Source organism: Capra hircus, chromosome 6 (genome assembly GCF_001704415.2).
Source record: "Capra hircus breed San Clemente chromosome 6, ASM170441v1, whole genome shotgun sequence".
Lineage (NCBI taxonomy): Eukaryota > Metazoa > Chordata > Mammalia > Artiodactyla > Bovidae > Capra > Capra hircus.
Window position 1 is genome coordinate 21,960,644 of NC_030813.1, and position 16,169 is coordinate 21,976,812.

Consider the following 16,169-nt stretch of genomic DNA (forward strand, 5'->3'; position numbering starts at 1 on the left):
CTAAAGGTTTATTTCCATCTGTCTTACAGAATTTGGTCGATCTTGCAGGCAGTGAACGGGCTGCTCAAACAGGTGCTGAAGGTAAGGAAAACTCATGAAATACAACGTTGACTTGAGTGTCTTCCAGTTCTTTCTCAGAATAAAAGTGCTGCCATGCATTTTAGAAGCTAATAAAGTAATGACAATAATAATATTGTGATAAAAGTCCTCAGTGTAAAAAGTAGCTTCTATATCTGACTAATTATCTCATTTGGGATACTATGTGTGTGTTAGTTGCTGAGTCATGTCCAGCTTTTTGCAACCTCAGGGACTCTGGGTCCCCATGTGACCCACTAGACTCCTCTGTTCGTGGAATTCTCCAGGCAGGAATACTGGAGTGGGTTGCTATTTCCTTCTTCAGGAAATCGTCCCTGGGCCAGGGATTGAACCCAGGTCTCTCACCGAAGGCAAATTCTTTACCAGCTGAGCCACCAGGGAAGTCCTTGGGCTACTGGACCATCAATTTTTTAAAAAGCCAAAACTATGCAGTTTCTAGAATTGCATAGCTGAAGAGCTTATGAGAGTACCATGAAAACCATCTAAATTTTCATAATCAGTAAGAAAATTCAGAAAGGTCATGGGGCACACAATTAATATTCAGACATTAATCATTCTTAAAGACAACCAGCTACAATATTCAGTGTAGAGAAACATGCAATATACAATAATAGGTTAGAAGATGTAATACCTCAGAAGAAACTCAACAAAAATTGCACAGGGCCAAGAAAAGAAAACTTCAAAGCAGACCTAAAGGACGTAACCAAATATTAATACATAAACAAATGGAAACACACACTTAGATGGAAAGGTGCAAATTCATAAAGATGTCAAGCCTCCCTGTGTGTTAATTTCCTGCAGCCTGACATAAAGTTACCCGGCTGAGCATGGCCCATATCCACCAAATCAGTCCTATGAACAGGAAGTACATACTGTTGTTTCAAGTTGGCTTATTAAATAACAGTATTATAGCAGCAGCTAAATAATGCCCCTATGAAATAACAGCTATTCAGAGTTATTTGATGCATTATTTTGGGGGTACATAGTAGATTGGAATCCTACATATCCCTCAACAGGGTTCTAGGTAAGTAATTTCTGATACATCCATACAGTGAAATTCTATGTTATGAAAAAGAATGAAAAAGACCAGTGTTTACTAATCTGATGCATATATACTACCAAGTGAAAAAAAGCAAAGGGCAAAATAGTATATATAGTGTGCTACTATTTGTCTGAAAATTAAAGGGAGAAATGAGTGTATATGAACTTGTATTTCTAAAAATCTCCAGAAGAATAAATAATAAACATGGTTTCCTGGTAGAGGGATAGGAAACCTGTCCTGGTTGGGGCATAAAACTGGAAGAGAGCTTTTTCAGATTATTTGTTCTTTTTTTAATGTTAGAGTCATGTGTGCCTATTTAGTTTTAAAATTAAAGATTTTTAAAAATTAAAGTCCATATAGGAACAAATTTGGTTTCAAGTCTGTAGTAGTCTGTATTTGAAGTTCTAAAAAAACTAGATTCAATGGAGTAATTAGAGGGGATCTTTTAGGAAACAGACTATTCCTCCCTCTTGTTCTTTTTTTATTCATCTTTTTTGTTGTGCTGTCTCTCTCAGATGATAACCTTTCCGATTCATCTAACAGGTGGGAGGGTAGGGAGAGACCGCCTCCATCAGTGATATTAAAGTTAGACTCAGATTTAGTCCAAAACAGAGACTTCAACTTTCTAATTTCTACTTTCTCTCATAATTTGCTGATAAATAAGTTCATCATCGAATGCAGGGCTCAATATTAGTATTTATATTTGTGTAATAAATACAGGTTTACGACTCAAGGAAGGCTGTAATATAAATCGAAGTTTATTTATTTTGGGACAAGTGATCAAGAAACTTAGCGATGGACAAGTTGGGTAAGTGTACCCCACTGTACATTTATCTGTTAATGCTTATGTTTAAATTAGGTCAAAAATTTTAATAGTTTTGTGAGTGGTTGCTCAGTCATGTCCAAGTCTTTGCAACCCCATGCCCTGTAACCCGCCAGACTCCTCTGTCCATGGAAGTTTTCAGGCAAGAACACTGGAATGGTTTGCCATTTCCTACTACAGGGAATCTTCCTGACCCAAGGATTGACCCACGTCTCTTGAGTCTTCTGCATTGGAAAAGGCAGATTCTTTACCACTATGCCATGTGGGCATCCCTTGCTGATGCTGCTACTGCTAAGTTGCTTCAGTCATGTCTGACTCTGTGCGACCCCATAGACGGCAGCCCACCAGGCTTCCCCATCCCTGGGATTCTCCAGGCAAGAATACTGGAGTGGGTTGCCATTTCCTTCTCCAATGCATGAAAGTGACAAGTCAAAGTGAAGTCGCTCAGTCGTGTCCGACTCTTAGCGACCCCATGGACTGCAGCCTACCAGGCTCCTCCATCCATGGGATTTTCCAGGCAAGAGTACTGGAGTGGGGTGCCATTGCCTTCTCCAGTCCCTTAGTGACACTCAAAATATATGTACCTATTTCTTTCATATATTCAAAAGCTCTCATGACTCTGTGAGCATTTGTGGCATTTAGTGTCCTACTAAATTTACTTTCTGTATTTTAAATATTTTTTTTAGTTAATAGTTTCGATCTGCCCCATATAACCTGTAAAGAATTTTATAACTGTAGCTGTTTTAAGGTTCTCCATTAAAAACCAATCAATTTTGTTATATAAAAGCTTTCTCTTTTTCTTCCCAAACTCATTTCTCTTTAAGTGGTTTCATAAATTATCGAGATAGCAAATTAACACGAATTCTCCAGAATTCCTTGGGAGGAAATGCAAAAACACGTATCATCTGCACAATTACTCCAGTGTCTTTTGATGAAACACTTAGTACTCTCCAGGTGAGTTTGATTTTTATCTCAAATTAATATGAGGGGATATCATCTTTAAGAAGGAAAAATTACCTACTAAAAATAGGTATAGGTCTTTTAATTGACATAACATACTTGATAAAATAAAATTGATGTGTTTTTCCAGAATCCATTATCCCACCTCCACAATTTCTGCCACATTCAACACTATTTTACTGAAATTGACTTGATTCTTTATTTTTACAAACTCACTTATGAAAGGAAACTTTATATCAGTTTCATAAGTGAAAAGCTAGTAGCACTTACAACAAATAGAAGGTGACTCAAAAAACATGTGTATGTGTTTATAACAACAACAAAAAAACTTCCAAAACTCCTGCTGGCTAATTGTTGCCTATCCTTGTACTGAGCCTAGGTCCTGCATTTTATGTTTAAAGAAAAAAAGGAGGAGGGTTGGGGTGGGGGAACTAAATTTCAATAGAATGGCTGTCTCAATGAAGGATTCAGTGTCATATATAATGGACACCTTCATGTACCCACTTAAAGTTACTTCTGATACACTCTAAGAAACATTGGTTTAAATAGCTACTGAGTAGCTAGGTACTGTCAGAGAAAAAAGATAGAAAACAGAAGTTATGGGCCTCACAGAATTTATAGTCTGAGAGGGAAGACAAGACCTGTCTTCCAGTGTGATTGCCTTGGATTAATGCCTAGTTCAGTTCCGTCGCTCAATCGTGCCTGACTCTTTGCGACCCCATGAATTGCAGCACTCCAGGCCTCCCTGTCCATCACCAACTCCTGGAGTTCACTCAGACTCACGTCCATCGAGTCAGTGATGCCATCCAGCCCATCTCATCCTCTGTTGTCCCCTTCTCCTCCTGCCCCCAATCCCTCCCAGCATCAGACTCTTTTCCAGTGAGTCAACTCTTCACATGAGATGGCCTAAGTACTGGAGTTTCAGCTTTAGCATCATTCCTTCCAAAGAAATCCCAGGATTGATCTCCTTCAGAATGGACTGGCTGGATCTCCTTGCAGTCCAAGGGACTCTCAAGAGTCTTCTCCAACACCACAGTTCAAAAGCATCAATTCTTCAGCGCTCAGCTTTCTTCACAGTCCAACTCTCACATCCATACATGACCACTGGAAAAGCCATAGCCTTGACTAGACGGACCTTAGTCGGCAAAGTAATGTCTCTGCTTTTGAATATACTATCTAGGTTGGTCATAACTTTTCTTCCAAGGAGTAAGTGTCTTTTAATTTCATGGCTGCAATCACCATCTGCAGTGATTTTGGAGCCCCAGAAAATAAAGTCTGACACTGGTGCTACTGGTTCCCCATCTGTTTCCCATGAAGTGATGGGACCAGATGCCATGATCTTCGTTTTCTGAATGTTGAGCTTTAAGCCAACTTTTTCGCTCTCCTCTTTCACTTTCATCAAGAGGCTTTTTAGCTCCTCTTCACTTTCTGCCGTAAGGATGGTGTCATCTGCATATCTGAGGTTATTGATATTTCTCCCGGCAATCTTGATTCCAGCTTGTTTCTTCCAGTCCAGCGTTTCTCATGATGTACTCTGCGTAGAAGTTAAATAAGCAGGGTGACAATATACAGCCTTGACGTACTCCTTTTCCTATTTGGAACCAGTCTGTTGTTCCCTGTCCAGTTCGATTAATGCTTAAGTGGCTAGTAAGGAGGATAGAGTTCAAAGGAAGGAGAAGGGCTTTTGATGGGAGCACTACTGGCCTTGTTATGGGGACATAGAATGCTCTGTGTATTCAAATGTATTAAACTACCTGGGAAGAGTACTGATTTTTTTTCTTTTTTTCTTTTACAAATCTTAATTACAAGAAAACCAAGTATTACTAATTTGTGTATATGTTGAGTGCATAACACTTTTGCATTTTTCCCCAGTTTGCCAGCACTGCCAAATATATGAAAAATACTCCTTATGTTAACGAGGTATCAAGTGATGAAGCTCTCCTGAAAAGATATAGGAAAGAAATAATGGATCTTAAAAAGCAATTAGAGGAGGTATGTATGAACCATGTATTTCAGTAAAGAGAAGAGACAGATTTAGAACTGAGATCTGCCTAAATGCCCAAAGAGTCTGAAGCCATCAATAACAGCTCTGCAACCTAGATTTAAAACAATTTTCAACTAAGAAGAAATCAACTCATGCAAAATTTAGTTTAATTTACTATAAACTAAAAGACTTGGTTTCCTGAAATTATTTTAGGTTTTGTTTTTCATTTTCAAAGGGCAAAATGTGATGTTTTCAAATGGGCCAAGTTGACAGATTTTTTAAAAAATTATCACAAATACATAGGAAATTAGGTTAAAAAAGAGAGAGACCATGTATAGTTACCTTAAACTACTTTACAGAGTTTCACATTATCTTGAATTTTTCTTCCAAACCCAGGATAGGAATTCAATAAAGTAGGATAATCACTTGTAATTTGTTTGTTTTAACTATTATGGCCCTCAATTTTGTGTAAATCTTGCATTCTGGTGATATTTTTAGGAGTGATCTAAAATAACAAATGGTAATCTTATGAAAACATCTCTTCTTTTGCTGTAGGTATTCAAGTCTCTGCTTTTATGATCTCTGTGCCTTCTATTTATATTTTAAGCAGTTAATAGAATTGCCTTAGCTGCATTGTAATAATTTTACACACAGCATATAGAATAATGACATGAGAAGAAATGGATATTTTACTTTATTTTTAGTTTGAGAAATTACTGATTATGGTAACTGTGTACTTAGAGTTCTGCACGTAGAGTATATTTTATTTCAATATAATTAAAATTCTCTTAGTTCACATACAAATACCTATTCTATTCTTTTAAGCTACTTTCAAGGTTTTAAAAAATATAGCTACGTATATTATTAACATAATCCATTATTACATTCTATAGGTTTCTTTAGAGACTCGAGCCCAGGCAATGGAAAAAGACCAACTGGCCCAACTCTTGGAAGAAAAAGATCTACTTCAAAAAGTCCAAATTGAGAAAATTCAAAACCTAACACGGATGCTGGTGACATCTTCTTCCCTAGCATCACAGCAAGAATTAAAGGTAAAATTTAAAAGATGACAGCTTAAACTTGGTATACAGAGAATAGAACCGGACATTCCTATTTATTTGTTACATAATTATTCATTTATCATCTTTCAATACATTATATTCAAGAAACCAAGAACCTGTCGTATATTTGAAGTTCATTAAAATTACCGATCCCTGATGTAGAAGTACTAATTCAAGGATTCAAGCTTACTACCTTAGTTTTCTTCTAGGATTTTTATGGTTTCAGGTGTTAGCATTCAAGTCTTTAATCAGTTTCAATTGATTTTTATATATGAGAAAATCATCTGTTAGATACGTGTAAATATAGTGGTCCAGTGTAAGTGTATCTTACTTACGTGCAAGTAAGACAGTGGTCCAGTTTCGTTCTTTTACATATGGCTGTCCAGTTTTCCGAACATCACTTACTGAGCAGACTGTCCTTTCCCTATTTTATCTTCCTGGTTCCTTTGTTGTAAATTAATTGATCATATATGTGAGGGTTTTTTTCTGGGCTTCTATTCCATTGTTTTTATGTGTCTGTTTTTGTGGCACTATCATACATATTGTTTTGATTGCTATAGCGTTGTAATATAGTTTGAAATAAGGAAGCATGATGCCTCCAGCTTTGCCCTTCTTTCTCAAGATTGTTCTGGCTATTTGGAATCTTTCGTGGTTTACAGTCTACAGTTTAGCCAAGGAATCTGTTTGAAATATGTTTCTTAAGAAATTCTAATATGTATGTTTTTTTGTTTTTACTAGGGTTTTGTTTATCTGACAGATTTTTTTAATTTAAGAGGATAGCCTTTGGGTTTGAACTCCCTGGGTATGAATCCCAGTTCTGGCAATTCCTAACACTTGACCTTAGACAATTTCTCAAATACACTTTGCTACAGTTTCCTTATCTGTGATATAATAGCTTGGTCCCTACTTCATAGGACTGTTGTGAGAATTAAGTGAAGTAACATACAGTGTGTGCATAACACTATACTTTACACTCAGAAATCCTCATTAATTGTATACTGCTAAGATTATTACTGGGCTTTCCTGGTGGCTCAGTAGTAAAGAATCTACCTGCTAACACAGGAGACAGTTTTGATCCCTGTTCTGGGAAGATCCCAAATGCTGCGCAGCAACTAAGCCTGTGCTCCACAGCTATTGAGCTTGTGCTCTAGAGCCCAGGAGCTGCAGCTACTGCAGCCGCCTCGAGCCCATGCTCCCCAACAAGGCAAGTCACTGCAATGAGAAGCCCACTCACTGCAATTCAAGGAAAGCTTGCACAGCAACAAAGACCCTACATAACCTGAAATAAATAGGTTTTTAAAATATATATATATATTATTAATAGGTGTCATGTACAGATCACCACACTAAGTATAGAGACACTCAAGATCTATTTCTTGACTGAGTGATGAGTACAAAATAGCCTGGTGGAAGGTATAGGGAATAGTGTTTCAGAAAAACACATATACAAAAGCTTGAAGTTGTGGGACAACAGTATATTAGACTTTCTGGTGGCATGGGCATTGTAAACCACATTAAGGGATTTGAACTTTGAATTTTGCTAAAAACAAGGAAAAGCCTTATATAGAACGTAATCGCAATTACATTTTGGAAAGGTGCAATTGATATATGCATCAGATTGATTTGGCCTCTACAAGGATTGTGGTTCTGAAGATGGAAGAAATTGGATAAACTGGAGAGCTATTTGGGAGGCAGACTCAACTGGACTTTGTGGTTGTTTGAATGCAGAGGCAAGGAAGGAGAAAAAGAGGCATCCTGAATGACTTGGAAGCATTACTAGGCTTTCTGGGCAGTTGGTAGTGTGTGTATTCACTGAATGAAGAGTAGTGGAGCTGCTTAATGTTTGATTCAGGACATCTCCGTTTTAAGACAGCAGGCAGTTGGAAATGTGAAAGGTCTGAGATAGACATGTTGTTTGGGTATTAATTACAGCTGATCCAATTTAAAGTCCTGGGAATGGATGAGCTTGCCCTTGGAGCAAGTTGAGAATGGAAAGAACAAAGGGTCAAACACAGAACCCCAAGAAACAACAACTTTTAGGCAAAAGCAGAATAAAAGAATCCCGAAAGGAGCCCATGTTGAGCTCTAGAATTGAAAGGAAATCAGGTGAATGCGGTAAGTAGTGTCACGTTCTGCTTACAGATGCTGAAGACAAAGATGCTTCAGATTTAGAAATGAGAAGCTTATTTGCAAAAGCAGTTTGAGTTATGCTTTGGTAACAAAAGCCACCTTGCTGTGGGTAGAGATGCCCAAAGGGATGGGATCTTGAATACAGTTGAAGAGTCTGGCCTTAGAAGGAGAAACATCTATTCATTTCAACAAGGACAGAAGAAGGAATGCTTTTGTAAGTTTAGGCTTATATTGTCTTTGTGAAATAGGTTTAACTTTTCTGCTGAGATATCAGGAGACGGTTGGAGACATACATTCATAGTGTGCTAAGAGTTTGAAATAGCATAGCGCATGGTGTTGAGCTGAAGGTCATTGGAGTAGAATATTTATATACAGCTGGGTTTTGCAGAGCAGACTGTGGAAAGGGCTGGCTGTCTCAAACCTAAAGGTAGTGTGTGTAGAGGCATGAAAGCGAGCAGTGTATTCTGGGAACAGCAGTTAATCTTGAGATGCAGTGCAGTAGACAGAAATGATCCTGAAGAGACAAAGAAGTAGATAAATGATGAGGAAGATGATAGTGTGTAAACTGGAAGAAAATGGTAGCTAGAGAGAAGTGAGGAGCCGAGAGCTTGTTTCTTTAAAAAATCAAAAGCAAATAAATAGGCTTGAGCATTTGTAAGGCCAAGAAGGAGCTAGGGAAGGTGACAGATGACCAGATAACTGAGGGAATGGAACTGGGTACCCCAAAGTGCTGTTGATAGCTATGGGGTAGCAGCAGCAGCTGTCCCTTATAACACCAGAGTACTTGAAGAGTTGTACATCAACCAGTTCCTCTCAGTTATGTTCCAGAAAAGCTTATACGTAAACCTTCAAATAAAACGTATAGTGTAAATGATAGTTTCATCAAAGTTTTCAGGGGTTAAGCACTGATCTGAAAAGCTTGAGTATGTTTTCTTATCTCAGGATATCCTTAAACTATTAAGATACTAAACTCAACTTAGTAAAAATTCCACCAAGGCAGTGGTTTTTTAAAATGGAAACTAGTTCCTTTGTTTTACAGTATATGAGCCCCAATCTATGTGAGGTAATTTTGATTTCTTTCTTTTTAGGCTAAAAAAAAACGAAGAGTCACTTGGTGCGCGGGGAAAATTAACAAAATGAAGGACTCAAACTATGTAAATGAATTTAATATGGCAGTGAATGTAACAACGAGAACACAAAAGGCTGCTGTAAGTTTAGGAGAAATTGATGAGTGTGAGTACTTTTCCAATTACTTTCATTTATAAAAGCATCCCTATAAAGAGGGACATTTTTTTAAACTTTATTTTTTAATTGAAGGATAATTGTTTCACAGAATGTTGTTGTTTTCTGTTAAACCTCAACATAATCAGCCATCAGTGTACATATGGCCCCTCCCTAAAGCAGCACTTTATTTATAACTCAGTAATGTGATAAACACATTTAAATAAAATGTATGTATCAATATTTTAAATGTAATTACAATGGAGATAATGAGAAGTGATTTTAAGAAAGTGAACGTTCATGTTTTCTTTTATTTCCGCATGTCTTAAGAATGATGGCACATTGTAGTTGAAGCACACATTATTGTTCTAATCATTATCCAGTTAAATTAGTATCCACATAACATCAGCCTTCAACTACTACTCTTGAAAGAATTCCTGTGTTTACGACAGAAATCTGTTTCAGAATTATCCCCAATGTAGTTATAAGCATTTTTTAGGGGCATTTTATTTATCTAGTTATTTATTTTTTGCTTTGCTGACTTTTCTTTGTTTTTTTAATTTATTTTTTTAATTGGAGGCTAATTACTTTACAGTATTGTAGTGGTTTTTGCCACACATTGACATGAGTCAGCCATGGGTGTACATGTGTTCCCCATCCTGACCCTCCCTCCCCATCCCATCCCTCAGGGTCATCCCAGTGCACCAGCTCTGAGCACCCTGTTTCATGCATCAAATCTGGACTGGCGATCTATTTCACATATGATAGTATACATGTTTCAATGCTATTCTCTCAAGTCATCCCACCCTCACCCTCTCCCACAGAGCCCAAAAGTCTGTTCTTTACATCTTTGTCTCTTGCTGTCTCACATATAGGGTCATTGTTACCATCTTTCTAAATTCCATATATATGCATTAGTATACTGTATTGGGTTTTTCTTTCTGACTTACTTCACTCTGTATAATAGCCTCCAGTTTCATCCACCTCATTAGAACTGATTCAAATGCATTCTTTTTAATGGCTGAATAATATTCTATTGTGTGTATGTACCACAGCTTTCTTATCCATTTGCCTGCTGATGGACATCTAGGTTGCTTCCATGTCCTAGCTATTGTAAACAGTGCCGTGATGAACACTAGGGTACACATGTCTCTTTCAATTCTGGTTTCCTCAGTGTGTATGCCCAGCAGTGGGATTGCTGTGTCATATGGCTGTTCTATTTCCAGTTTTTAAGGAATCTCCACACTGTTCTCCATAGTGGCTGTACTAGTTTGCATTCCCACCAACAGTGTAAGAGCGTTCCCTTTTCTCCACACCCTGTCCAGCATTTATTGCTTGTAGACTTTTGGATCACAGCCATTCTGACTGGTGTGAGATGGCACCTCATTGTGGTTTTGATTTGCATTTCTCTGATAATGACTGATGTTGAGCATCTTTTCATGTGTTTGTTAGCCATCTGTATGTCTTCTTTGGAGAGATGTCTGTTTAGGTCTTTGGCCCATTTTTTAATTGGATCGCTTATTTTTCTGGAATTGAGCTGCATGAGCTGCTTGTATTATTTTTGAGATTAATTCTTTGTTAGTTGCTTCATATGCTATTATTTCTCTTAGGGGCATTTTTAAATCCACTTAATCTAATCTAAAATTTAGAATTTGTCCTTTCTACCTGTACTGTACTAAGGATCTGTGTATTTTATTACTTATTCTAACCAGTGATCTTAATTCACACAATAATACAAATGATCACATCTGTTTTTAATGTATTCTTGTCAGTCATATAGTAAGTACATATTAGTGTGAGTTTATTACCTCTGATGAGAATTTTTTTTAATCTTTGAGTTTTAAGAAGCTTAATAACATTTATAGATAAATTTCTTTTCTCTCTAATTATAGCTCTCTGTTCAGAGTCTGATATTTTCAGTAACACTCTTGATACATTGACTGAGATAGAATGGAATCCAGCAACAAAGCTACTAAGTCAGGTAATTTAAATGTATTTTACAGAGCATTATGCTTTTACTCTTTTTAAAATTCATTTGTTATTGGTGTTTATTGTTGTAACACATTTCTAGCTCTCAATTAATTTCAGTAACAGTTTTAGTTTCATTTAGGGCCTCCTGGGTGGCGCTAATGGTAAGGTGAAAGTTAAAGTTGCTCAGTCCCGTCCAGTTCTTTGTGACCCCATGAACTATACAGCCCATGGAATTCTCCAGGTCAGAATACTGGAGTGGGTAGTCTTTCCCTTCTCCAGGGGATCTTCCCAACCCAGGGATCAAACCCAGGTCTCCCGCATTGCAGGTGGATTCTTTACCAGCTGAGCCACAAGGGAAGCCCAGTGGTAAAGAACTCACCTATCAATGCAGAATACTTAAGAGATGCAGGTTCTATTCCCTGGGTTGGGAAGATCCCCTGGAGGAGGGAATGGCAACCCACTCCAGTATTCTTGCCTGGAGAATCCCAGGGACAGAGGACCCTGGTGCGCTCCGGTCCACAGGGTCACAAAGAGTCAGACGGAAGTGACTTAGCAACAATACCCTAGGGGTAAAAAGGGTTGACTTTTAGTGTCGAAATTCTCAGTCGTATAGTAGAAGAATGATACATTAGGGAATGGTAAGATTGCCAGCTAATACTGAAAATTAAAAGTAATTGTCTGTTGTCTTATCAAGAGTTTAGGAAATAAGGAATAGTATAATGAATACTATAGTAATTTATATATACTTACTTTCTAGGCTCTTAATGTTCAAAGAAATATAGTTTTACAAATGTATTTATTAAAGAAAATTTTATTTTCACTTTGGAGGAAAATTGCAGTAATTCTTGGGAATTATTATTACCATTAGCTGACCATGGCAACTAGTTTTAATTAGTTAAGTATTTAGAGGAAGTGTTTTTGTGTCCCTAAAACATACTCTAGAAGTTCAGTGTGTTTTGAAAATCCTTGATGTTAGTTTTAACTCATGGTTTGACTCTCAAACAGTATAGAAAGCAGAAACAGACCCCTTTTGAATATAGGAAAACCTAGCAGCCACTAGAGTTTTAAAGATCAATAATCTCTGTTTCACTTCTTAAATTCAGAGATACCTGAGAAATAGTAGTCAGACAAGACGACAGTTAAATTATCAGCTTTATAACTAATGAGTTTAAAGACCTGTATTCCATTTTATGAGCCCTACCTCCTACTTTTGACTCGACTTTTCCAGTCAAGAACAGGCAGAGCATTTGTTTATATGATCTTTTTTTTTTTTTTTTTTTCCATCCTAACCCTTTCAAAATAGTCTTCTTCTGTTCTGAGTTAGTTTACCAAAATTGCAGACCCTGTATCTTACTCTGTATTAAGCTGGACTGTTAAAAAGATATTGAAGAAGAAAATGGCCTGAACCACCAAATGATTTCAAAGTTAACTTAATTATTTGATTAAAATAAATTTTAGTTAAGAAAACAAAGAATATATGATTAGACTTCTGACTTGAAATTTTCCTTTTGTTTACAATAGGAAAACGTAGAAAGTGAATTGAATTCACTTCGTGCTAACTATGATAACCTGGTACTAGACTATGAACATTTAAGAAGAGAAAATGAAGAAATGGAATTGAAATTAAAAGAAAAGAATGATTTGGATGAATTTGAAGCTCTAGAAAGAAAAGCAGAGAAAGATCAAGAGGTAAAGAATGTGGAAATGTGAAACTAAACTAAAAACACAAGTTTAAAGGAAGTATTCTCTTAAAAATATTTATTTCTAAACTTGAGATATTGAAGATGTACCTGTTTTCCATATATATACACAATTTAGAGAATTTAAGAAATAATTTATTTATATTATTTTAAAAATAGGTGAATCATATTTGTTTCTCTTGTGCTTATGCACAAGAAGAAATTAAGAACATCTTTAGGAAGGTTTGATGAATCTGCCTATTGATGGATTTGTCTTGAAGAAATTATTTCCTGATAATTTGTATATTAAAGTATTTAATTTAATTTGTTGAGCATATGAGAAGTGCTGCCTAGACTATAGCCATTTCCTTCTGAGAACAATATGAATTTTAATATCCAGCTGAATGTTTTATATATGGATACTATCTATTAATGAATTTTGTTTTCTTTAGAAAGTATATACCTAAATAACTGTGTATGGTATTAGGCTACATGTTAAGCTAATTCAGAAGCCATCCAACTTTGGGACTTGGAAACTATCCAAAAGATTCAAGAGATTTCTTAGTGTAGAGAGTCTTAAACCTCAGTTCAGTTCAGTTCAGTCACTCAGTCGTGTCCGACTCTTTTCGACCCCATGAATTGCAGCACACCAGGCCTCCCTGTCCATCACCATCTCCCGGAGTTCCCTCAGACTCATGTCCATCGAGTCGATGATGCCATCCAGCCATCTCGTCCTCTGTCGTCCCCTTCTCCTCCTGCCCCCAATCCCTCCCAGCATCAGAGTCTTTTCCAATGAGTCAACTCTTCTCATGAGGTGGCCAAAGTACTGGAGCTGCAGCTTTAGCATCATTCCTTCCAAAGAAATCCCAGGAGGTTAACCTAGAGTTCATAAACATTTTGAAATTATTTTATGGAATTTTGGAGTCCGTATTCAGTTTTCTAGAGTAAGAATCCACAGCTACTATCAGACCTGGGACATGATCCATTAGTGAAGTGAAAGTTTCTCAGTCTGCTGCCTCTTTGCAACCCCATGGACTGTGCAGTCCATGCAGTTCTCCAGGCCAGAATACTGGAGTGGGCAGCCTTTCCCTTCTCCAGGGGATCTTCCTAACCCAGGGATCGAACTCAGGTCTCCTGCGTTGCAGGTGGGTTCTTTACCAGCTAAGCCACAAGGGAAGCCCAACATGATCCATGAATCCCCTTAAAAATGAGAGTCAGTGTTTTGGTGTAGGCAAAATATGAGTTAATTTGTAGCTGCTTCTCAGATTTCTGTGTGGAGAGCCCAGAGGGACACAGTTCTTTTTTCTCAGTTTCGTAGTTTCTTAACTGTTTTTCTTTCTTAAGAAGAAAAAAAGAATTCTGTGCCAAAAGTTCTACCTACAAACTGTAGTATATTTACTTCTATATTTCATAGGTATATCCTGAGAGGTAAAAATCTATATGTTCTCCACAGAGTTCCATTTAACTTGTTTTAAAATTTGTGAATTCACAAAATGTAAAACATCATGAAAAGAAGAGTGAACTTCAACGTGTAATCTGAGTTTTATTGAGAGGGAAGTTCTAGTATCATATTTAAGAGCATGGTCTCTGGAGCAGACTAGCTGGAATGAAGCTCTAGTTTTGCTATTTAATAGCTCACCACAAATTTGAGCCTGGCATGAATTGTGGGCAAGGCTTTGAGGAAGTCATCAAATCTCTCAGGGCTTACTTTTCTGTGTATCTTCCCTCTTGCAGTTAAATTGGGAGCTTTTCAAGTCCCCTTCTAATGCCAAAATCTTACCTAATTTTTTATATGTATCTTATAAATAATATGGTATAAAATTAATTTGGGGCAATTTTATACCCAAAGTGTAGCAATAATGTCTCTTAAGTTTTCTTACATTAAATAAATATATTCCATTAATCATTAAAAGTGAAAAAATTCACCGAATTGAATCACATACAGAAAGATTACAAAAATAACAGTCTCACATCTTGATTTTTTTTTTCCTTTTTACCATGAAAGGGGTAAATAATCCTATTCTTTTCATTTTCACTTGGACACACTTTAAAATTGTAGTTTCTGTGAAGTAACTTAAAAAAGTAATACAAACTTAATCTGTTCAAAGACAGTTTTACAATATCCATTCCATATTAAACTAAAAATGCAAGTCTGGGTGTAAGCAATGAAGTATGTTCTAAAACCTACATTTTGGAGGAAGGTTTAGCCAAAAAGGAATAAAAGTCAAATTACAGCCTTAGGACATGTGACCATTGTCCTGGCTTCTAAGGGTTTTGTCAAAAATCACTAAAGCTGTGGGTAATTTTCAAGTAAAGATACAGTAATAAAGATATTTAAGTAGTAATTTTAGAGAAAGGAATAAACAAGGTCAAGTATTATCATGATCAGGGAACAAGAGAAATTTCATTTCTCTACCAATTTTAGCTTGATTTAATTTTATAATTTTCACAACTTAGAGATATTTGTTAATTAAATGTTTCATTTCACCTGCTAAAAATTACAGCTGAAATATGCAACATTTTTTATGTAGCAGTAGATTAACTTTGACCATATCATATACATTCTCTACTCTCTGCATTTTAAACAATACATCATTGGAAGAATACACTCATCTCTTTTCAAGAGTTACTTAATCTTTTTCTGTTTATCTGAACCAGTACTTTAAATGAAGAACAATTCCAAAAGAGAAGGAATTTTTCCTCCTAAATATTTTAAAACTTAAAGTTAATTATTTAGTTCTTCGTTTCTGGCAAATGTGGTTTCCTTGCACAAAAGTTAGAGAAGAAAAGGTAAAAGAGCCAGCCAATTTAAATTATAACAATACAGATTAAAACTTTGCTGAACAATGGGCTAGCCACTAATCACATGTGCCAGCTGAGCACTTGAAATGGGGCCAGTCTCTACTGACCTAAGTATGAAAAAAAGATGAAAAGTTACGTGAATTTTTTAATACTGATTACATGAAGTCATCTGAGATCTTTCCAGAACAAGAAAAGCCTGGTAGCCTTTAAGATCATGCCCCTGGAGGATGTGAATGAGTTCACCACACATATTCTGGAAGTAGTCAATACACACATGATGCTGAGCAACTCGAACAGCCAGCCTTCTGCAGGGAGAGCACCTATCAGCAATCCAGGAGTGGGTGAAGCAGGGAACTTCGGTGGAAATAACTTCATACCAGCAAATGACCTCACTGTGGCC

General features: G+C 36.7%; 1 protein-coding gene across 5 annotated transcripts in view; it reads left to right on the top strand.

Annotated features, from left to right (window-relative positions):
• The window catches only part of CENPE (centromere protein E), a 77,681-nt gene that overhangs the window by 9,399 nt on the left and 52,113 nt on the right, over positions 1-16,169 (top strand). For all 5 annotated transcript variants that reach the window (XM_018049252.1, XM_013964484.2, XM_018049250.1 and 2 more), the window contains exons 9-16: positions 30-81; positions 1,859-1,946; positions 2,786-2,915; positions 4,794-4,913; positions 5,799-5,957; positions 9,185-9,329; positions 11,210-11,298; positions 12,810-12,977. In XM_018049252.1, the coding sequence (XP_017904741.1) occupies positions 30-81; positions 1,859-1,946; positions 2,786-2,915; positions 4,794-4,913; positions 5,799-5,957; positions 9,185-9,329; positions 11,210-11,298; positions 12,810-12,977 (951 nt within the window). The remainder of the gene's footprint in view (positions 1-29; positions 82-1,858; positions 1,947-2,785; positions 2,916-4,793; positions 4,914-5,798; positions 5,958-9,184; positions 9,330-11,209; positions 11,299-12,809; positions 12,978-16,169) is intronic.